Here is a 23,813-nt window from a genome sequence, read left to right on the forward strand (position 1 = left end):
TCTAGCTGGCGCTGTAGGCATCCTCCTTAACTTTGGTGAGCTGTGCTACTTGCACACTAGACACCCAAAACTTTCCCTCACCATTTCCCTTCTCCTCCAGAGCTGACCAGCTCTTGAATGCTCCCACCCCAAAGCTCTTCAACTGAATTTTGCTGTTTCCAGCTGCCTCATTCCCTCCTAGCTCCTACTGTTCCATGTGGTATAGGCTGTCATCCCAGCCATGTGCCTCTGCTCTCCCCACTGGTCTGTCCATCCCCTGCCTGAAAACCTGAAGGCTCCATCCATTTCCATCTGCTGCCACTAACACCCGAAGGCAGTTGCTGCACACGCCTGTGTCCTGTTCTGATCTTACCAGTCCCACTAATACGTGTCTCTCTTCAGCTACCTGTAGTGCCTCAACGTTTTACAAGTTTCACTTGTGCTTCCTACAAAACATAAATCCCCCAGTGAAGGCTTCAAGGCAACATGGCTGTGATGCCACGCTCAAAGATTGCAGGATGGCTTGATAGTCAACTGGCCAAAAGCACCCAACAAAATGGTAGATAAGCCAAGGAGCTCCAAGAAATTACCCATTTAAAAGCAGCTGACTGTGAGCCTTAGGCTTCTGCAGGCTCACATTTTAATGAATGCTAACAAAACAGGCATTCCTGAAAATGTCTGCCCATACATTAATTCCAGGTGTTTTAACTGTATTTAATCTTGTTTTCATCCCAGTGAAAAAGCTGAGTAACTGTGATCTGGAAGGGCTTGGAATTTGAGGAACCACAATGAGGACCACAGAAGGCATTTCAGAGAGAGACTGGCACATCAGTTCAGCACAAATAGTTGTAGCAACCTTAAAAAGGAAACTTTTAAAAAGAAAGGCTAGCATTGGTTTAATCCAAGTGAAACCAGATGATGACATTTCTCTTGTTTGGACCCATTTTTCCAAGATCAACACATATGAATTCACATTTTCCATTTCCATTTCACAATCAGATACAAGCAGGGACTTCCTTGTGATGGTTGTGAATGTTTTATTATAGTCTTATCAACAAGTTCTCTGAAAATCAGTTTTTCAGAACTAAAATCTAATCTGGCAGCGTTCAGTAAGTAACAAGATGAACTCAGCCATGGAAAACAAAATATTACTAAGTTACTTTAAATAAATTTTATCACAACAACCTCAGGAAGAGTGTGTCCTGGAGATTTAGGCAGTCTATCTTGGATTTTTCTATTAATATTTTGGATTCTTTTTGTTATGCTCTAGCCTCTGGTACACAGCTGTGTTCATTTTGATGGTAGAATGGGATAGATCTTTGGGTGCCTGTATGCCTGTGGTTCTTCTCTTATTTTATAGTGCTGTAATAAAAATAGCATCATCAGCATTCAGTGCTCACCACAGTACATTTAAGCAACTGGTCATTGCACTGAAACAGAACTTCTGGAGAAACTGAGATTATTTCCAGACAGTAATGGCTCACAAAAGGTCTAGCTCCCAAGACTTTTCAGCCATTCATTTTCTGTTCAGCACTTCCTATGACATTTATTACAGTAATTTGATCAGCTTATGTTGCACACAATAGGACATTCAGAATTCTGTCTTGACCTTCAGAGCGGCATCTAATACTGCCTGGAAGATAATCCAGAATCATTTTCCTTACACATACAATCAACATTTTCAGCTTGCAGCTACTTGTTGACAAACAATCACCAGTTTCAGTTAACTACAAGGAAACCTAAGAACACTGAGACATTTGAAAATAAGCATTACTGTATTTTTAATGTATTTTGGATGGCTTACCTCAATGTAACTAATAACTCTTGATTTCCAGGGCTTAATTGCACGTAATTTTTATAAAAGCAATATCATCTCTTAACATTAATCAAATATTTAACATTTAAGAATTTTTTTATTGTGCAAAACATAAGCAATAAGTCTTATTAGTACAATAAGCTGAAAAAGCAAGGGATATTTAAAACAATATTCACATCCAGTGTGCAATTTTTATCCCTACTTCCAACTTTTAATGTGGAATCTACAATTCCCATCACTAAGTGCTGTCTGAAAATACCAATAGTTTGTTTCACCTTTTATTATTTGGAGGAGACTCAAAATTTATTTTTGCATTAAGTTTTTATGCACAACTAAACCAGCTGTTTAAGTTGATAAATACAAAATAAGACACTGAAAAGGGTGGAAAATAACCCACATGCTGAAGGCATCCACCTAAATGGTGGCATGACTGATAATTTATAGCTTATATTAAAAAATGGAATTGATAATTCTGATTTTCCATTTTCAACTCAAGATTTTAGCAAATAACCCAAAATTTTGTTTTACAGTTCTGGCATCTGCTAATTGAAAAAGTAATTTAATTCAATCTTAATTTTAATTAAAATCTTTATCTTGCTAGATATTAAGTGCTACCAGTCAAGGCAGCCACAAAAACTGTTTGATGTTTACATAGCACCATATAGATAAGTATCTCCTTCAGTAAGAGAGATTATGTTCTGCTGGGGAACATAATCAGATTATTTCCTGAATATTTTAGGTATCTTTGCCTTCCACATCATAAATATGTGCAACCATTCCTTAATTTGAGAAAAAAATGGACATAATTCAAGCTTTAAAACAGTGCTATCATTAATTCAAATTCTCTTTGTATAAAAGTATCAAGAACTCTTCAGTAGTCAATTGAATATTCAAAAACAGATCAATAGTTTTATGTAAACTTGTTAAAAAACAAACCACCACATAATTTGGCTTTAAAGTGACAAAGTATTTTTTCTTAATATAATTTACTAGGCATGTAAAGAACTAATGTCAAACTGTAATTCAAAAAGTAGCAGAGACTGGACTATCTCTGATATTGAAATACTCAATTAAAATACATAAAGAATCTCCAAAACATGTAATTGTAATTCATTACAGTGGTATTGTTCATTCCAATAATAATCCTTCCTATAAGAAGGCTGCATGTTAAATAAGATACATTAAGCTGTTGCACTTCCCGATTAGAGAACATCAATATTCTGCCTCTGCCTCTCCTGCAGCCTGAATTCACTAAAATATGGACTAGGCTTTCTACCAAAGAAAATGGGAAACAGGCTCATTATCCAGGTGGATACTTCCTAGCCCTAATCAAAATCTTATCAGCTTATCCACAACTGTTAGGTTTAGACTAGTAACAAATCTTGCAGTAAAGTGTTAAAAATAGATGGAATAACTAACCAGCCATCTTCTGTATTTAAAACCACAGAAATCTACACATCAAAATATTTATGGAAGCATGAATGCTGGTGACATCATCGACTCTTACACTGAGTCTTCCGTAAAAGTTGCACAGATGGAAAAGGATGCCTTGAGATAAATGGAAATAAAATCCAACAGAAGATAGATTTCCTAATACTGAGCCTCAATTTCTTACAAACTAACATACATATTTCAGTGACAGACACTGCTCATTATTTTGGCCCCGTCCCTTTCCCAAAATCAGTTTCATAAGTTGTTACCACTCCAATTAAAAAACAAACCCTCTTAAAAATATTGTATATGGAGTTCTGAGTTCCAAAAATAAAATACATATGCAGTTTCATATTCTTGCTATGAAACATCAGCTAAAAAGTATGAACGTTCATAAAGAAACCAAATTGCATTTTGTACATTGTATCTCTATTGATACAGCTCTGTGTTGGAGAATTCAGCATTTTTAGAAAGTTCAACATGTGCAAAGTTCAATTAAATTTTGAAGAAAATTCCAGTTTCAAAAGTTACATGGAATTTTGTATCTGACAGGACAATTTAAAAAAAAAAGCAGTATAAAGTTAGCTTCAAACCTCTTCATTCCCCCCAAAAATAGGCACTCAGTGGTTTAAGTGTGCAAATGGCTTCTTAGAAGAAACAGTGTGCAAACAGAGCCTGTTCCATTAGCTCTGCATTCTTTAGTGATTTCCTAGAGAGTATTGCCATTAAATGCTATCTACGGTATTATGTTCTAAAGATCAGAAGACATTCAGTCCACAGAGTCACAGATGTCTTTCACTTTCTCGTTGAAGTCTTCAGGTTGATCAGCATACACATAATGACCTGCACCGAGGATAGCCTGGAGGATAAAGGTGAAGAAACATGTCAATATCACAAAAATGTAACAAACAAATAAATACTGAGACAGGTGAAGAACCTGGCTTTTACACATTACCTAAGAGTTGGCATCATACAGCCTAAAAAACAACTCCAAACATAAGGAATACCAAAATATTCTTTTCCTTGTGAAGAAACTTTCCTACACAGGAGAAGAAAATAAAACTACTGCTTATTCAACTGCTCACCTTGTTGAAAAAACCCCACCACTGAAGTGTGCACAAGTCACAGCACAACAAACTTGGTAGATACATATGCCTTGCTTGCTTCCCTTCACTCTCCACTCAAATAGCCTATTTCTGTAATTTGTTATTCTCTGTAAAAATGCTACAAAGTATACCATCACCACAGTGTACAGCAAAGGTACTTGACCCTGTTTTCCTTCCCTTTTAGTCAGTCCAAGACTACTATTTATTTAAAACTAATTTTCCCTCCCCTACTTAAAATACTCTCTCTAAAGTCTCTAACCAAATCTCATAAAAGTATAGCTACGTTATTGTGTTAAAAAACCCAGAAACTCAATGCAAAAATTACTTAGAAATGAACACATGTAATAAAACCACAGAACCCCTGTGCATTTTACCAAGCATGGCACTGCTAGTCCACATCTCGGTCTCATTAGAGCCCATGCCCTCCTATGGGTTTTTGAGCATGCCTGCAATTTTACCACTCCACTTTACCTTTCAGAATCTGTATTTGGTTTGGCAAAATTTTAACCTGGAATACAATAAAATTTTCCACAGTCCCTTCTAAAAGTTCCTGACCAGAGCGGAAAAAATCTGCCAGAATGGTAAATGCTTATCCCAGCAATATTCTGTATACTTTTTAACAGTGACTTTCTGTTACAACTCCCTCTTTGGTCAAGCAGTGAAGTGACACTTTCAGTCTGGATATCAACATTTATGAAATGTATCTGCGCTCTTTACCACACTGTTTTGGGGTGACTTTATGATGTGTATCCCATATCGCTGCCCTATGCCCAGAAATCAATTTTTGTGCCTTTCTGTGCCTCTAAACTGAGCCTGAGAGGGGGAAAAACTGAGCAAAACTTTTTCAAAGCAGTTTGCAGCTTGTTCAAGGTCACACAGAGATAGCAGGTTTTTTCCCCAGCTGCAGCAGGGGAGGGAGGAGGCACCCGGCTTGCTGCTCCCAGGTCAGTTTTTGGCCAGTGGTTCAGCTTCTTTTTCTCCAGAGAGAGACTGGGAGTTGAATTTTTTTTCCCTTCCCTGGAATTTCGGATTTTCTCCCTTTTCCACTGGACTGCTTCAATGTCAGAACACATCAGGAGAACTTTCCACTGGGCACAGAGGGCCTGGCCCTGGGCCAAGCCCCAGCTCCAAGGAGACCGAAGGGAGGACTCGAACGCTTTCCCAGGTTTTTTCTCCACAGTGAGAGATTTTATTATTTAGCATTATTTTCCTTTCCTGTGTGTTTGTTAAATAAATAGTTTTTACCTCTTTCACTTTCCTGTGAGGAAAATTTATTTTTTCCCAAACCTGGTGGGGGAGGGGTGGTGACCTGCCTTCTCTCAGAGGATATATTTCTAAATTTGGCCAAACCGGATCACACACTTAAAAGAGTTGGATAACAACGTCTTTTCTCTAAGTTTCAGCTCTGAATTCAGCTGTATCGAGTCATAAAATTTTATTTGGATGACTTGTTATAGTATAGTATCAACATTACATATTGTACGTTCTGTCCAGATAGTTCCAGACATCAGTAAGATCACAGCTGGTGTGTTCAAACATTTTATCACCTCACAGCATTTTAACGTGTATGCATATTCAATTATCACAGTTGACTGATGTGAAAATGTGTGAAGAATACTTTTAAATTAGTTTGTTTTCATAGAAATCAGCAACAAAAAAATGCAGTGTGCACATTTGCATCAAGTTGTAAGTACACTCATTTTAAACGATAATACCATACCTTTAAACAAAAACGTCTTAGGTACTAAGACAACATTAAGTATTTTTTTTAATGACTTAAAGAAAGATGCTTACAAGAACCTAAGCACCAGGTACAAACTACTCTCTTATCAGAGAAACAAATGCATTATATAGACAGATGAAGAGAGTTTATGAGAGCCTCCCCACAATCTTATATATATAGAGATAGTAGGACTGCTGTGGTTTAAAACACAGACAAGAACAGTGACCACAACACCTACTTCTATTAGCACACTGTAGAACAAAATAAAGAATCAGCTTGCTCACTGACCTAGCTTGGCCTCTAGTGCTACAGTAAGTTTTGTTCTTAGCCTGGGGACTCAACACTTTTGTCTAGGTTTTCTGTGATGTAACATTTGTCTTCTCTCTCTCTCTTACAGAAAACAGAACTTATTACCCCAGGCTCTAAATTAAAAGTGACACCATTTTCACAGCTGGTATTCTATTCCACACAGAATGGTTTGGGTTGGAAGGGACCTTAAAGCTCGTCTAGTTCCAACCCCCCTGCCATGGGCAGGGACACCTTCCACTAGACCAGGTTGCTCAGGACCCCATCCAACCTGGCTACATAGATATGATTGAAACAAATCCACACAAAAAGCAAATGACTGCCTTAGAAGTCAAACTTACTATTGTCTTCACATAGGAATTTGGTCTCAGAGACTGGATAGTGCTGCCAGAATTGCCATCTATACATGAACGTGCTCCATAGACCACCGTGATAGGAATGTCTCGATCCATTTGTGAAATCCGTTGCAGCATTGGCCTCTTTGCCCATCCGTACGGAATCGTCATGTTCTTGAAAGCTGTTTCACCACTTCAGGACATTCAAAAGGGTAAAAACAATTTCAATTGCCATTGGATCTGCTTTTTATCTAAACTGGAGTATCTGTGCCTTTTGGTAGCACAAAGTACATGAGGCTGGGATTTTTTACAATTAAGAAAAGTAAGTTTTCAAGGTTTACGTGTAATTTTCAACAGAAAGAGCCCATGTTTTTGTATGACTGAGTGGTAGCGCTTAAAAGAATGAAATGCCTTATTTTAAAAGTTGTTAAAGACGTTCTTTACATGTTAAAATTCTCCAACAATTATTTAATTAAATGCAGTGCCCAAACTCTCACAGAATTAACACAAATTGAGAAAAAAAACAGAATTAGGATACTCTTTATGTTTATCAGTATCTGGAATTCAGAAAAATTGCAATGGTACCTTTTTCTTCAATATAATAAATGCCACAATTAAAAAAAAAAATAGCATGCACACTGCTGCCATGGCCATTGGAGGGAGTAGCAGGCACTCAGTAAATGAACAACAGACTTCAAAACATACACTGGGAAACTCATACTCACCTGGGTGACTGTACATTGCAGTGATAGATATATTCAGCCACAGTGTTGTCATCAAACATTGATGAATATTTTCGCTTGAAATCTGGTCTTAAACGCTGAACAAGGCTTAATCCTGTTAAAACCAGAAAACACTATTAGAGGGGGAATGAGTATAAATTACTTTATCAGATTGCCTAATGCTTTTCATTAGAGCTCTCAAAACACATCCCCTTGAAACTCGTGGCTTCTAAACCTGTATTTGGTTTTACCACTTAACACGTCTTGGAATTAGCTGCATGATGGAATTACACCTAACATGAATGAAATACAAATACTCTAAAGAATTTTATGCTGCTCCCCCTGCTGAATACATACGGGGAATGTTTGAGTATGGTCACTACAGCAATAGAAGAAACCTACAATGGGGACCTGCAAAAGGGCGTCTTTTTGTCACCAGTTTAGTCTCACATGATACTGACACTTTCTCCTTGCTCTGGAAGTATCTGGTAGGCTAAATGCATCACACCTTTCAGGACCAGAAGGCACTGCTGAAAAAGCTGGGGTGCTTTTCTTGCTTAAGTCTGTCCTCTCCTCTTACAGAACAGTCTGCTTCTGAAGCCAGTTCATCCAACTAGTGTGTGGTTGAAAGAACAGAAGTCTATGACAAAAACCAGGTGTAGAAATCCTAACATAAGGCACAAGTACTGGTATAAATGAAGAGACTGAATGTTGAAAACCATTGTCCTCATGCTCTCCTAACAAGCCAGTAGAGGTGTGTGTCTTTTCAGGGGCCAGTTCAGGCCTTCTAAACTTAAGCACCCTTTCTGAATAACTTCTCTAGGAAGAAGTCTCTTCTACATTGACCAGATGGATCTCTGGGACAAGAGCCTCACCAGAAGGCTAATCTTAGTCTAAGAACATTAGTCATCCCTAATATCTGATCCAACCCTTTCAGTTTGAAGCCCTTAACCCCTGTCCTATCACTACACACCCTTGTAATAAATTTCTCTCCAGCTCTCTTGTAGGTCCCCTTTAGGTACTGTAAGGCTCCTACAAGGTGTCCTCAAAGCCTTCTCTTCAGAATCTTAACTCTTTCAGCCTGTCTTCATATGAGAGGTGCCTCTAGCATGACCATCTTCGTGTCCCTCCTCACGACTATCTCCCACAGGTATGCCTCCAACACTCTTATATTGGGGCCCCAGAGCTGGATGCAGAATTCCAGGTGGCATCTCAGGAGAGCAGAGCAGAGCGAGAGAATCACCTCCCTCAATCTGCTGGCCATACTGCTTTTAATGCAGCCCAGGATAGGTTTGGCTTTTTGGGCTGCAAGTACACATTGGTGGGTCATTTTGGGCTTCTCATCAACCAACACCCCAAGTCTTTCTCCTCAGGGCTGCCCTTAATCTATTCTCTGTTCAGAGGTGGTTTGGATTACCCTGACCGAGGTGCAGGGCCTTGAACATGGCCTCATTAAACTTCATGAGGTTGGCATGGGCCCACCTCTCAAGCCTGTCCATGTTCCTCTGGATGGCATCCCTTCCCTACAGCTTGCTGACCACACGGCTTGGTGCCATCAGCAGACTTGCTGAGGGTGCACTCAATCCCACTGTCCGTGTTGCTGCCAAAGATGCGTAACAGCCCATCCCAACACTGATCTGCGAGGAACTCATCACTGGTCTCCACGTGGACATTGAACTGACTGAGTGGGACTGAATGTTTTCCCCTTTTCCAGATGGTAGGAACTTCATACTGTTGTTAATCTGTGCAATTATGGTGATGTCACTTCACACCCCACACTGGGCAAAGGGCTGGTATTATTTATGTAGACCTTGTCACAGTGATCTATGCTTTCGTAACCTTGAGACGATTGCAACACGCCCTTATGCACGCTTTAAACAGATTTAGAAAACTAATACAGTGCAAGAGAAAATAATTCCCTTATGAAACAGCGATTTAACTCCCAAAGGAATGAAGATTTTGTAGAAGTCTGGCAATTGGCTCTGCCCTATTTTCCCTCCATAGCATACAATTGCTGGACTTCTTTTTCTGTGTGTTTGGGTTTTCTGAACACAAGTGAACACAGCTGGCTTGGAATAAGAGTACTTGGAAGAAAGAGACTAATTCAGTGTCTTGCCCTGCTATGAGCACAGAGGCCACAGCATAAAGTGTGACCAAATTTTAGAATTCACTTTCCATTTTGATAAGAAGTGCCTTGTCTGTAGGTCCAAGTCCAAAGCAGTTTTTCCCTGGGAATTTACAGGGGAGAATGAAACAAGGATTCAAGGCAACTTAGAACAAATTTTGGAATGAAATCACACTGTAAATCATTGTTGTAATGTTTATTGAAGAAATTCTGAATTGGCTGGCTGATGTTTTCCACAGTGTCTATGAAAAAGCCATAAGGAATTCTAACATTGAAGACACCAAGTTCCACAAAAAGGGTGTGGTCACAGTGACATTTCTGTTGTCCTGAGGAATTTTCAGGCATCCAGCTCTGGCACCAAAGCACCAAACCCCCACCAAACTGTGAGACTCCTGGGTGACTGCTCCAGTCAAGTGAAGGACAACATGCAAATCAACTACCTGGAAACCACTCAAAGAAAAAAATCTCTGGATTCTGTCTCTCTCCCAGTTTTAAGTATTCGCCTGCAGGTCTGATTAAATATCCTTGTGATCCTATTGTGATATCCCAATGAACCTGGCTCACATTTAAGTGCCCTAACTCATGCCATTGAACAAGAGCAATTGGCTTTAGAGTATGGGTTCAAACAACTATGTCTTCCCATCAGCTTAAGCACATTTGCATGTGGAATGAAACCTGGGGTTCAGTTCAGTGCCTTTTCAGCAGGTTAGGTCTGACACCTACTCACAGCACTGTGTTTAGACCTACCCTTCTCCAAGAACTATGTTTCACCTGTCAAGAACTTAAGTTGGTGACAGAAAACTTTTTTACCAGTGCAGTGAGAAACAGATGAAAAATTTTTTAAGGCATTGACCTCCAAGGCAACCTGTAAGGGAGGCTAGGCTTGGGGACACCTTGCCAAGACAGAGTCTGCTTCTGCATCATGGTTTGACTGCACTTACTGCTAAGGGAGACGATTTCAGCTTTGAATTTTCCCGTGTGGATTGATCTATGCAGGCACTTGTTATTGGATAGAACACATTAAATCAGTGCATATCACTCAATATGCCCCAGGTTGTTTTGTTAACTGAATTAGCATTTTAATTTAAAAAAAATCTGTTTGTACAAAACATGTTGCTTGTCTGAAAAACTAAATTTGTCACACTATTGAAAAGAAACAAACAAATCAGCATATTAAAATATATATTCTACAGAAACAGATTTAGGAAACAGATGTGGTTTAAATGTAAACAATGCCTAGAAATCTCACGAGTTTATCTTCAGACTGAATACCAGAAATGATGAAGAGGTGAGTTAATTTTAACTTGTGAGGGCCCTGAAGGATATCTTTTATCCAAGCCTCTCCACAAGATAATTCTGCAGCACAGAGAGTAACAGACAGATAACCTCTTTCTCTTCTAGAAGGAATACATATAATCACTTAAAGATTTTATTACACTCTTCTCCCCGCTCCCCAGATGAACTAAAACCATAGTATTTTTGGTCAGCCCTATCTAGCCCTAGTACTAGGGTATAGAGAGTTTATCTACCATCCTATCAGTGCTGTTGAAGAAATGGAAATATGAACTGCCAGCATAATGCAGGACACCAATGAGGCCCACAAGATTTGCCAGAGTAGTAAGAAAATGGCTAACAGAAAGAACCCAGCTTCAACTTCTCTAAACTCAGGCCAAAGATTTTTGCATTTATGAGAGACTGCCTTCTTACTTTAAGGGAATTTGTAAATCCTGTTTGCTCATCAAACTGGAGTTAGAAAGGAAGCTAAATGGATTGTGACCAGAGGCAACCAGAAAAAAACCTTTCACATTCATGCCTCTTTGTTAGGCTTCCCCAACAGACATCTGCAAAATCTGACTCACTATAACTGAAGCCTGTACAGATCATATAATGTAGCTTGCATCGTACTAGTATTTCTAATAGCAAGAGTTTGTCTTCTTTCCTAGAGTTCAACTTTCCTTAACAACTCCCACTTTCTCCTCCAACTCTCTCCTCTGTGGGTGATACAGACTTGCAAAAAAGCTTATCATAAGTTGCTGTCTGCTCCATATTTATGTTTAACCAAAATAGAAATGGTATTAAAGAGTAGCTAAAACTCACCAAAGGGTCCTGCTATTCTTAGCCCAGCTAATGGATTAAATGGACTCAATATAGCTCCTAGTGCTTTGATCCAGATTGGAATTGGTCTTTCGTGTTCAGCATTATCAGGCCTCTCTGGAAAACCCCATGGCTCCACTAAGATAAGATGCTTGACCCTGTTGGCAAAAAAGGTTCAATGGTTTAAGGTACAGTAGCTTTTCTTTAACTGAGCATGATGAAAATGTGCTGTTTTACAGATACATACGGATAGCCTACTTTAGTCACTTCTATCACAGAGGTTTATTACCTAGTTTCTGATTCATCAATGGTTTTGATTTCAGTTACTAATTAGAGAGTGAATTGCCTCTAATCATATGTATGAACACCAGAAACATGGAAGCATGTGTCACAAAGAGAAGCTCAGTATTTTATAGATACTCACCGTAACAAACATTTGAGAGAAAGGATAGTCTTGTTTCTGTTTCTAAAAATAGGCTAATCTAAATGCTCAGTCAATATTATTTGCAGGAGCAGTTTAATTTGACAGAAAAGAGGATAATTGCATCGGTTTCATTTAAGTGAAGTTGCTAGAAGTCTAAGATCTCTGTTCAAAGAAGAGACAATTTAACTGAAAAATCATCTTATCAGAGTAAAATTTAAACTGAGAAGGGCAGAGCAAAACTAGCAGTTTTCTTCTAAATTTATTGATTTTAGGTCATGAAAGAAAACATCAGAGAGGCAATTTGTAAAATTATTACTCAAAGGAATATCAGTACAGAGAGCATAGCAGGAGTCTCCAGCACATGCAACTATCGATCACTTCATGTTGTAGGTCCCCCTCAATCAAAATTTTAATTCATCCTGGTAGGCTAGAATCATCCATTTCTGTTTAATCCCATAACAACACCTATTCTAACTGTCCTAGATACTGGTGATTTCTGGAAAAAAAGTGACTCTTAACTACAGTTTTCCATATTTAAGATGACTTTCCATGGTTGCTTCCTCATTACCGCTGTATACAACTACCTGTTCAGGAGGTTGTAGTAAGGTAGGGGTTGGTCTTTTTTCCCAAGAAGCAAGCAATAGGACATAAGGAAACAGCCTCAAGTTGTGTTAGGGAAGGTTTAGATTGGATATTAGGAAAAATTTCTTCACTGAAAGAGCTGTCAAGCATTGGAACAGGCTGTCTTGTTCAATCTGGTCTAGTGGAAGGTGTCCCTGCCCATGGCAGGGGGGCTGGAACTAGATGATCCTGAAGGTCCCTTCCAGCCTGTACCATTTTATGATACTGTGCCCAAGGAAGTAGTTGAGTACCCATCCTTGGAGGTATTTAGATGTGTGAATGCAGTGCTTAAGGACCCAGGTTAGTGGTGGACTTGGCAGTACTAGGTTAACAGCTGGACTAGATCCTAAAAGTCTTATCTAACCTAAATCAGTCTATGGTTTTTATATTTTTGTCTTTTAACTTTTTACCTTTTTCTCTTTACTTTTTCCTTCATTACCTCCTTCCCTGTTAAAGCCATGGGATTAGATATTAACACAGAAGAGTCCATAGTGCCTAAAACAAGGCCAGAAGTGATGCCAAAAGCTATTTCTGGATTATAATCAGTTGGGAAACCAAAAACTTGTGCTTGGAATGAAGGGTTGGAAAGGATTAACCTCACAAAGACGTTTCTTGGTTGTTGGCTGAGCTATAAGCATACTTGCACCCTGCAGCAAACAATGACAGTAAGAGAGGACTGTACAAACCAAGCAGGAGAGATCAGAGGCAAAGCAGTGCAAGCAATGAGGAGCCATTGAGGACAGCTACACATTCTGTGCACAAACTAAGGCATTAAGTATAATACAGCAAATGAATGAATAAAAGTAGAGTAAGCTTTGTTTCATGTTTCCTTTCTTAATACTTTCCTTCCTATTTGGCATTTCTCCTTTTGGTAATCAAGCCTAAAACATAACCCAGAATAATGGGAAGTTGACCATGAGAATCATTCCAAAAGTAAATGTCCAGAAAGTACAGTATTTGAAAATCATGGCCCACTTCAACTTGGCCATATGCTAGATGGGAATCCTTTTGGATTAGTAGCCTCGGATTTTCCATGAGCAACTCTGGTACAGTGTAGCAAATTAATGGATCATCCATGCTTGGAGAAACAGATCTACTTTCCTAACAATATGTATCCAGAATCCCTTAAGCCTCTAATGCATTGGTAGATAACCTGGCTGAAAGCTGTGCTATATTTATCACTTGATTCAATGCTCTTTTAAGACCCTAGCAGTCAATTTGCTATTTTGGTGGTCTTAGTTTAATTCCAGAGAAACATTAGTAATGTGAGAGCACAAACTGAAACATCCCCAAATTAATTAACCCCAACTTAAGCACAGTGATGCATGAAAACAAAGCATCGCTTTTGATATATGTCAGCAGTGGGCAAAACCAATATCCCATCCCACAGGGATAGGACAGTGCCATTTATAGATACTTTGGAAAAAGAGGTAAGGAACTTATAAGTAATCCCTACAAAAAGCTAACTACAGTTAGCTAAAAGTTGGTTTTGTAACTATAAGGATAATAGGTTTGTATCCCTAAAGCAGAGGATTGCATTTCCTTATAGCAATTCTGGATTTAGAAACACACCTACTTTCACACATCATTTCCAGCCACTTGTGCTAACTGTTGTCCATTTAGAAAGAAAAAGGCAAAGTGTTTTACAGACAAATGATGCATGAAATTACTTCAAATATATCCAAGTGAGAAACAAAGAAACAGTAAAACTTGACACGAATAGAAAAGAATAAGATATGTTTAGTATAAAACAGAATCTGCCATATGATGTGGAGAGTTAAGCTTATATTCAGTTTTTCATAGGAGACCACTATATGTAGCCCAACAAAAGCATTGTCCTTTTTTTTTCATACAGAATTCCCTCAGTTGGGATCCTCAGGTGGGATCCTAGCTCATCAGGGGATATATAACCAGACATATAACCACATATATAAAAGAAACAAATTACTACTTTAAGAGGAAAAAAAAGGTATTAACTGTTGGACACAACATGGTGCAGAAAATGCTGATGAAATATAATTAGAGAATGGCTGCAGCTGGGTTGTCTTACAAAGAAGAAATATGAAGTGGCATACAGATAATTTAAAACAAAGAGTCACTAAAATAATTTTTACATCATCCTGCTGGCACCAGGCTGACTGCTAGCATATAGGCATAAATTACCTAGGGGAATTATATTCAGAAGTTTCAATGCTATCCATAAGAGTGTGAAGTCTGGCAGGAACAGGCCTATTTTCCCTTCACAAAACAATCTTTGAGACAAAACATTCACCCAATAAATATATTCATTGCTATTTCACCTTCTAACATGGCAAGGGGGTACTGAACTGAAGAGGTACAGGAAAGTATACAGAAAATCATGTTTACCATATCTACCTATTTCATTCACCTGGAAACAAACCATACAATTAATACTTTGGTCTCAGAATTTTGTTAAATCATCACAGTCATCTATGTAAAGATATAAAGAGCCTGATGAAATAAAATCTATATTAAAATAACTAGTCAAATACAGAAAAGGAATCCCTTCATTCCTTTATTTTCACATACCTTGATGGATATTTTAAGGAGTAAGCAGCAGCCAGGAATCCACCTAGGTTGTGTCCAAGCAAAATCATTTTTTCTAGCCCCACCTCCTTTCTCCATTCTTCTATGGATTCCACAAACTGATTTTCTGCTTCCCGAGCATCAGTGTCAAAGTGTGGTCTACTGCTACGTCCAAATCCCAAGAGGTCAAAAGCATGAACGGTCCTGTTCTCACAGAGATCTTCAAAGTTGAGAGCCCACAGTCCAACACCTCCTCCAAACCCATGCAGGAGAACAAGTGGAGTTTTATTTGAAAGGTCTGGAGAGAATGTCAGTGTCCATATTTTATTTCCATTAGATATATACACGTATCGTTTATTGTATGTGCTTGCAATACCTGGAAAAAAAAAGGGAAAAAATTATGTTGCTAGACATGCCTGACAAAATACAAAGTACACTCTACAGAAATCACTGTTTTAAATAGGAGCGCCTTTCAAAGGAGAGACCCTCTAATCAAATATCTACGTAAGTGAAAAATGAAAATGACATTTTAAACCTGTTTATTTCATCACAGTGTGTTTATTTCATCACTGAAAAACTTATTCCATTATATTTAATGCAAATTTATAGAAAATCTCGTTGTATCTGTGAAACTTACTGAAAACCAAAGACTTACATTTTAGCATTTTGTCCTCAGCCTCTTTAAGGTGTAGCAGTGATGTGGGACACCAGGCAGGAAGCCAGCTGAATAACCATCCAAACCTACAACAGCAATACAGGAGAAAAACATCTTGAGCAGCATGGTAATTTTTGGCACTGATGCTTTGAAGACATTTCTTTTGCTGCTCTTCATAAGAGAGTCCACGTTAAGCACACAGTGTGAAGAACAGGATTGTGCAGTGGGAGGGAATTCACTTTTTTGTAACTTTTTATAAAGTGGCATCACAATCAGGAGCATTCTTCAAAGGGTGAGCAGTTTTTCCACTGTGTCCTGATATCACAGTATACTGATCTGGAGACATGAGTCCTCACATCAACTCAACAAGCTTGGCAGGACATGTAACAATCACTGGAGTTTCCAGCCTCCTCTCAAGTTCTTTGGAAGTCTGCCTGCACATGCATAACCTTGCATGAACCTATTATTTCCAAAAAAGCAATAAGCTGTACATTCCACAGCCTAACCTGAGCTGATTATTACTCTAAATTGAAAAAGTGAAAAATGAGCAGGTTTATCCCAGCAAAGCAAAACCTTGGACCTTAATTATGAACTTAGAAACAAAATCCCAGAAGAAAACAAACCAGCAACTCCCTCAACAGAAGCTGCTTTTCCAGCTGTCAGTTACTATCTTGGTACTGCCAGCTTGACCATGAGAGCAGGGAGAATGACTCAGCTGGCAGCATTGCCTCACCCAGTGCTGCAAAGGATAAGGCAATTTGGTACAGCTTTTCCTGGTGCTAATTTATCCCTTGTTTTTAAGGCGGAATCTTATTTTTCTGCCTCTCACCTGGTTTCGAAGTGGCTTAGACTATCAGTGCAAAGGCTGCTACTGCAGGACCATTCCTCACAGGGAAGAGGATCCAAAAGTCTCTAAGTCACCAAATCAACTTTCTCTAGCACTCTTTTTCTACACTGAACTGCTTTCCAGTTAGTTACAGAGTTTTCAGCACTGAGGTTATACAATGACTAATGCAAAAAGACTATTAGGTTACTAACGTCCAGTTTTTGTGTGCACAACACATCAGTAATAAGTTAAAGATCTGGCCCCACAAGTTCTTTATCCACAGGATCTTCTCCACATATTCTAAGGGGCTGACCTACCTCAGCAGCATAGCTACTTAAGTTTATGATATGACATGGAAGGTTTTCTGGGGATGCACAATGCAGCTGCAAGCAGCATTGTTTGGATTCAGAGAAAACTGTTAGGAGACATCAAGAAAAAAAGCCCCAAACCATATCTGACCAGAAAGGATTAATCATCCAATCACGCAGGCCCACTGCTATTCAGTATTATTTACTCCTCTACACTGATATCTGGCTGTTCTGTAAATAACATTCCTGGCCCACTAGACCACTGGAATTGTTATAAGGAGGGACCATGAGAATTTTTATCATCATTATAATTGAGGGACTGGGAACAGATGGTTGTACATCCTTCCATGCTGTGTGCTCATGCAATCTAGGAAATGAAGGAACTTAGCACCTTACAGGAAAATGGGCATCCAAATATTCTGCTTCCACATTAAACTATGCATTTATTTAAAAGTAATATTTTTTAAGTAGTTAAAGCTGGGACAAGCCAAAAGTAATTTCACCCGCAAGTAACCGTGAAATCCGAGTTTAACAATAACGCTAATTGTGTCCAGTGCTATGAATTACTCTGGTAAATTATTAAACAACAGCTAGGTCACCACTCTTCCGAGTCAAGCTTTCTGTTAGTTAAATGCTCAACTTGGCATTTTCATTCTTAACTCTTAGGTCAGAAACAAAACCAGCCACTATTTCCCCTGAGCTGAAACTCTCTGTACTGTTTCTTCTCAGAAAAAACACTGATTCATGGAAGAAAATACTTTAAAGATTTTATTTATTTATCTACAGAAATGTAAAGCTGCAACACGTCAACAAGAAAACAGAGCAGAGATATGGCCACAATGAAACAGAAATGACGTCTACAGATCATAGTCCCAGAATTGTATTTCCTAGTCCTAGGGAGGCACCTGGATACTTAGGAAAATTATTTAGGAAAACATATCAGAATGGTAAAGTTGCCCACTCTTTCTTTTGTTAGTTATAAGAACTGTGTAAAATACTTAGATTTTAATTCAGAAGAGACATTGCATACATGTATAGTTTGACAAATACAGTCAGCAAACCAAAGCTTTTAAAATTAAAACTATGTTTGCAATTCTGTCCTGCTGTACTTGCTGAACTAAAAGAGTAAGCGGTGAAGGCTTTCAGGCAAAAAAAAGTGAGCAATTTCTAGAAGCATTATTTTTGAAAGAAAGTATTTCACTATGTATATTCAAGACTTAATCTTTTGTTTCCCTCCTTCCAAAAATTATTTACCACATTGCTAGATGTTTTCCACATATGGAGAATAAACATCTATTTAATCTATTTGAATAATTTTTCTGATAATTTCAGAAGGCTATAGTTGTATTATTTCTTTTGTACATCTGTGCTAGATATGTCTTCTAAATGCATACAGGAACATCCATTGCTTACATGGTCTATCATTTTTATTTCTGTGATATAAAGCTGTAAGTGATATATAATGCCAAAAATGAAGCAGTGGACCTTGTTAAGCAGTGTGCACACAGCAATGGAGAGGAGTTAAGAAAGAAAACTAAAGATTCCAGCAGTAGCTACCCACTGCCAGAAGCAAACCCCACACTGCTCTCATCACCCACCACTTCCCTCACACTGTTCCCACCTGTCTTTTTACAAAAAGTCAAGAGAAGAATCTTGTATTTTGAGGAGATAAGAGATCCATTGGCCTTAGCTGCTTGCTATTTCCAAAAGTGTGAAATAAATCTGGCAACTGACAGTGCAAATTTTTATAATTTTTTTATCAAATGTACTTACAGGTGTTACACATCAAATTACCAAGGCACATAACCAGTGGAATTTAACGTGTATATTTGTTTGTGGCCATGTAATAACAAAACCCAGCGTGCACATCCATGCTAAAATAACCAATAACCAGCAGCAGGGCAAAGCATTGCATAGGGTGATTCCTCGCATCTTCAGTTTGGGGTCAGTTACATTTTTCACATCTGTCTGACAAGGTCTGCAGTAACACAGGCTGGAAAAATCAGAGGCTAGCAGGCAGGGGGCTGCTGACCTGCCAGGCATTCAAAGAAGTCCCTCTCTTTGCCAACAGACCTCCACACAGACTTCCACACTTCTGATAACACATCTAGGGAAGGAGACCAGAAGGTAAGGGAAAGCCCTGGAGACACCCACTAAACGACCTTAGAGAAAGTCAAGGTGATTAATGTGAGGCTAGAAGATTAGTGGAGACCATCAGTAGCCTATGCTGATGATCAAATACAGTAATAAATAATGCAAACAAAAGGGACACTGGCACAAACATCTGACAAGGTGGAGCTGCAACCACCATGTGCAGGGGCCAAGCCACCAGGCAGGCTCTAACAGATTGGCTGGTTGGAGCAAGTGGTCTGAGACCCTGGTTGCAAGCATAAGAAAGGATGAAAATAAGTAATTACTATTACATTTTGACATTTAATGAGTGAATGAACATTGTGCAAAATGTACCTCAGGATAATACTGCTTTTCCTTAGCTGTTTGAATGTTAATATGAAAAGACTATAAGGTTACTAAAGTCCAGCTTTTCAGTGTATGTATGATATGAATCAAGAACTTGCTGTCACAGCACTGCCTGAATTGCTCGAGGGTAACTTTCAAAAGAACTGAGAATCAAGTAGAGGCAGAGGTACAGTGAGCCTGACCCACCCATCCACCTCCACCACTCAGATCAAACCCAATGAAGAATGTGGCAAATTGGTTGTACCACAGTTACCTTTCTGCCAGCTCTATTAACCCTGTTCAGCTGGGTGAGGATTGATTTCATGCAAGACAATTGATAGATCTGTAGCCAGTCACAAATTTGACACACTCACAAAAAGTTTGTGAAAGCTTAGATACAGCTGAAGAATTGAAAACATCTATTTCAACAATGAGATATGTACTGAAACAGCTGAACAATCTATTTGATTTCTGGCTTATAATGCGGACTTAAAAAATGGAACCTCTACCACATAAAGATATTCAGCAGAAGTTGCTTATAACTCTATCTAGGAGATATAAATGTACAGAAATGGAGCTCATTCTCTCACTTTTCAAGCTTTTAATTTACTTACATTACAGTAACATGAATGCATGGCTTACAAGATGTAGTAAGCTTGGAATCATTCAATGGAGGCATCTCCCCACATACACCAGCATTGCAGACCTAGCTGTCATGACCTATGGAAAGCCTGTGTGGCAAAACAGCAAATCAAAAAACCTGGGGTTTGCAAACAGGTTGCAAAAAGGTAACAGAACTCCACCAAACCACAGTAAATGAATACAATACCATTGCTACATGATCACCTGTCAAAAATTGCTGACCCACCAAAACAGGACATGCAGAAACCTTTCTGAAGCGTTGAATATAAAACCAGCTTTTCACTAAGAATTTTGAAATTAGTATGGTAATCAAAACTCCCAGTACAGACCAAAAACCATGCAGCAGTGACAGGAGTGCGTAGAATAGATTTTTCTGACACAAATAATTATTTGGACTTTAAAATTACATCACTAAGGAGGCCAGAGCTCAGGGTATGAAACAAATATGCAATAGCTTCTAAACAGAGGCTTATGGGAAAGTAACTGAATGCACAAGCATCAGAGCTGCACATCTGTTTCTGTCTTGCTCTCAGGAAACAAATGTACTTAATATTTTTAATCGAACTTTTGCAGACAATATTGCAAACTACCAAGATTTTAGCTAGGGAGCAAGCTCAAAAACTTAAAAAAGCTGAAACACTGAGTGAACTCATGGGTAGCTACTTCAAGCTTTACCCTTTACCCTTAAATCTTATTAGAATGACGCTGATCTCTCAAAAACTGTAACCCTCTAGTCTCCTGACTCTCAGAATTAATTTCAGCCATTTAGAAGCAAGTAAGGAAAGAAAAACAAATTAATGCAGAGAATTTGGTACTGTTTCTGCCCAGCACCAACAGGAATGGCATTGGGATTTTCAGGGTCATTCAGCTGACAATCCAGTTATAAGCACCCAGCAATTCGAGCCAGCTCCAAATTAAGAGAATCTTATACTGTAACAGGAAAAAAACAAGGGTAAGCTAATGGAAAGACAGCTCAGGTTCTACCCTCTTGTTTCTGCATAAAGTATTTTTGCAGTAGTGTGCTAGCAAAGGAATTCAAAATTGCCAATATGTTGCAATCTAAATATAAGCAACATAAGGTTCACTCTTCCAAGGTGAAACCTCATCCCATAGAAACACCATGTTACTTCTCACAACTCATTCAGCCCTTTCAGTTGGTCAGAAATACTAAGAATGGACAAAAAAGGAAGAGTGAAAAGAACCATCAGATATTCATAACTGGGAAAGAGGTCAGCATATCAAATTTATGGCAAAGTGTCAATTTTAAAAATAAACTTTTACTATAATGCTTTATGAACACTTTACAGTTAACACAGGATGGATGCTTAAGTGAAATAGCTACAGATACCCTTTTACCATTTTCATTATCTCCTTTTCATTGGATGCTTTTTCCTCAGCATCAGCAGTAGTCTACACAAAGCTCAAGGGGTACATAGGATGGTTTCTTCCACCATCAACACCACCAAGTTGAAAGAGCAAATTCTATATTTGGTTACTAAATTTCAAGTTTATGGGTAATAACCTGAAGCAATAAAAAGCAAAAGAAACAGTCAAGGATGACACAATCAAATAGAACTTTCTGTGTCAAAATGTCAGAGAAAAGTAGCAGTTTACATCTGGCTCATTTCTATCCATGACAATTAAGTTATAATAAACTTTTCCTTTCCCATTTCATTAATTTAATAGCCTGCAATATGAGACTATTGGGTGCTGTTTACATGACTGATTATGGCAAGAATTGATGCTTCTTTGTTAACAGTTACCAGCAACACCACCATGGCAAAACCCCCTAATATGTAAAGAAAAATATTTTAGTAATCACTATATCCAAGGTCCATCTTGGGGGCTGTTCTCTGTGCCAGATTTGTGAAATTCAGGTTTAAAAGACACTGTATTTTAAATCAGACAATTATGGTTTAACACAGCTACAGAAAAGCCAGAGAGTTAACCAGCAGGCCTATGAACTAACAAGGAAGAAAGACTGTGAGTCAAGGTGGAGGACACCAAGCTTTTAAGTCAGAGCTGCCACTGACAGACAGTAACATATAATCATGACATCAAGTCTGCATTTAACTAAGGCAGGGATGTTTCTGCAACAAGGCTCAGGATACGATTTCATGAGAACCTTAAATGCACAACTAATTTTAGGAGCCCTTCTAGTCCTTCATTCCTGTCCCTAAAGTGCAGCATGTTCCCTAATGTTTCTGTCTTGTAAGAACAGTGAATATAGCCAGAATCATTCAGGCATATGCAGTAACTGTTGTTGTGAAGGCTGTATATCCAGGGACAAAGCTTCTGCATGTACAATAGAAGTCAGACATAGCAACCACAACAATTTGAAGGAGATGTTCCTAGGACAAAACACTCTGGCAGTTGCAGACAAACATCAGGAGGAGAAAAGCATTCTGTGTTTCACTTTCATTGCATGAACAGACTAAAAATGTTGCGATCCTCATGGAAAGACCTTGAAGTGCATACTAAAGAGGCAAGACCCAGAAGCAAGTATTAGGAGCATGGTATGGGAACAAAAACACCTCAATGCTTTAAGAAATATCTGTCTACCATTTTCATGAGGAGACAAAAAATTGATGAAATCATTGTCAAGAGGTTAAAAAAGGATACCAATTTTTTTCCCTGATGACATTATAACCCTGCCCAGAAAGTTCTGTTTAGATGAGTTTTGAGCCAAGATGTTCCATGCAGTTAGATGTTGTGAAACTCTTGGATACTTCAGTAACATTAAAACAGAATGTTTTGAAAACCTCTGCATAATACTTCTAGGAAGTGTAACATACATCAGCCCCATTCCAACACAAAACCCATGATAGGTTATTGCAGAATGTTGCTCTACATTAGGGCAGAGGTGAAAACAATGCATTCCTCATGTACTTACTGCATCTTGAACTCTGTGTTCAGAACATTCAACATCAGAATTAATATAAAAATTCAGAAGCAAATTTTATTACTGTTTTTATCAAAATTAACTATCACTTATCAAAATTAACCTGAAAACGTACCTCATGAATGTGAATCCATAACCAATGACATTTTCTGGCTATATTAGAGATATTAAAGTTTACCACACTTATTTTAATTCATTTGAGCAACCTGAGTGGAAGTGGAGAGGACCTACAATTCTGCTCCCTCCCATGGTGGACCTCAGATGTACGTACACATTGCAGTATAACTTGCACAATTGCAGCCCCCTCCACATTTTCTTCTGTGTCTTCCAGCACCTTTTTCTTTTTTTTTAAACCATATGTATCCTTCTTCTATACTTTTATAATTTCTTCCGCCCTCTTTCCATCTATACCCAAAGGTGTCCATTTCAGGGCAAGTCCTTTTTCAGTATGTACCACAAGAATGAAGTTTATCCATGGACTGTCACCGAAGTCTGCAACCTGCAATGCTCATACTACTTACAAAGTAGCACCCAACTAGGTTTCCTATTCTTGTTTAAAAGCTAAAATAAAAAAAAATCCAAAGAAAAAACGTACTAGCAACTACATAGCAAGTATGGAATAATACAGAATACAGAGATAAAGATGCAGAGGAGAAGAAACGAAGAAGCTGCACAGCCCCACTAAAACTCCTTAACCCTGTGACAGACTACATGTGTAACACAGGGGTTTAGGCACCATAGGGGTCCTACCTCTGCCTCCTCCACAGTAAACTCACGTCTGATAGAACTTGGCA

The 23,813-nt window shown here is 38.5% G+C and overlaps 2 protein-coding genes across 2 annotated transcripts in view; both read right to left on the reverse strand.

Annotated features, from left to right (window-relative positions):
* Positions 1 to 23,813, reverse strand: part of TOPAZ1 (testis and ovary specific TOPAZ 1) — a 339,264-nt gene that overhangs the window by 218,138 nt on the left and 97,313 nt on the right. The window lies entirely within an intron of this gene.
* The window catches only part of ABHD5 (abhydrolase domain containing 5, lysophosphatidic acid acyltransferase), a 29,211-nt gene continuing 6,113 nt past the window's right edge, over positions 716 to 23,813 (reverse strand). Inside the window, exons 2-7 of the mRNA XM_069007397.1 lie at positions 15,885 to 15,970; positions 15,233 to 15,605; positions 11,641 to 11,795; positions 7,422 to 7,533; positions 6,703 to 6,889; positions 716 to 4,085 (exon numbers count right to left, since the gene is read on the reverse strand). Coding sequence (XP_068863498.1) covers positions 3,996 to 4,085; positions 6,703 to 6,889; positions 7,422 to 7,533; positions 11,641 to 11,795; positions 15,233 to 15,605; positions 15,885 to 15,970 — 1,003 coding nt within the window. The 3' untranslated portion in view covers positions 716 to 3,995. The remainder of the gene's footprint in view (positions 4,086 to 6,702; positions 6,890 to 7,421; positions 7,534 to 11,640; positions 11,796 to 15,232; positions 15,606 to 15,884; positions 15,971 to 23,813) is intronic.

This window comes from Aphelocoma coerulescens, chromosome 2, assembly GCF_041296385.1.
Source record: "Aphelocoma coerulescens isolate FSJ_1873_10779 chromosome 2, UR_Acoe_1.0, whole genome shotgun sequence".
Taxonomy (NCBI): Eukaryota; Metazoa; Chordata; class Aves; order Passeriformes; family Corvidae; genus Aphelocoma; species Aphelocoma coerulescens.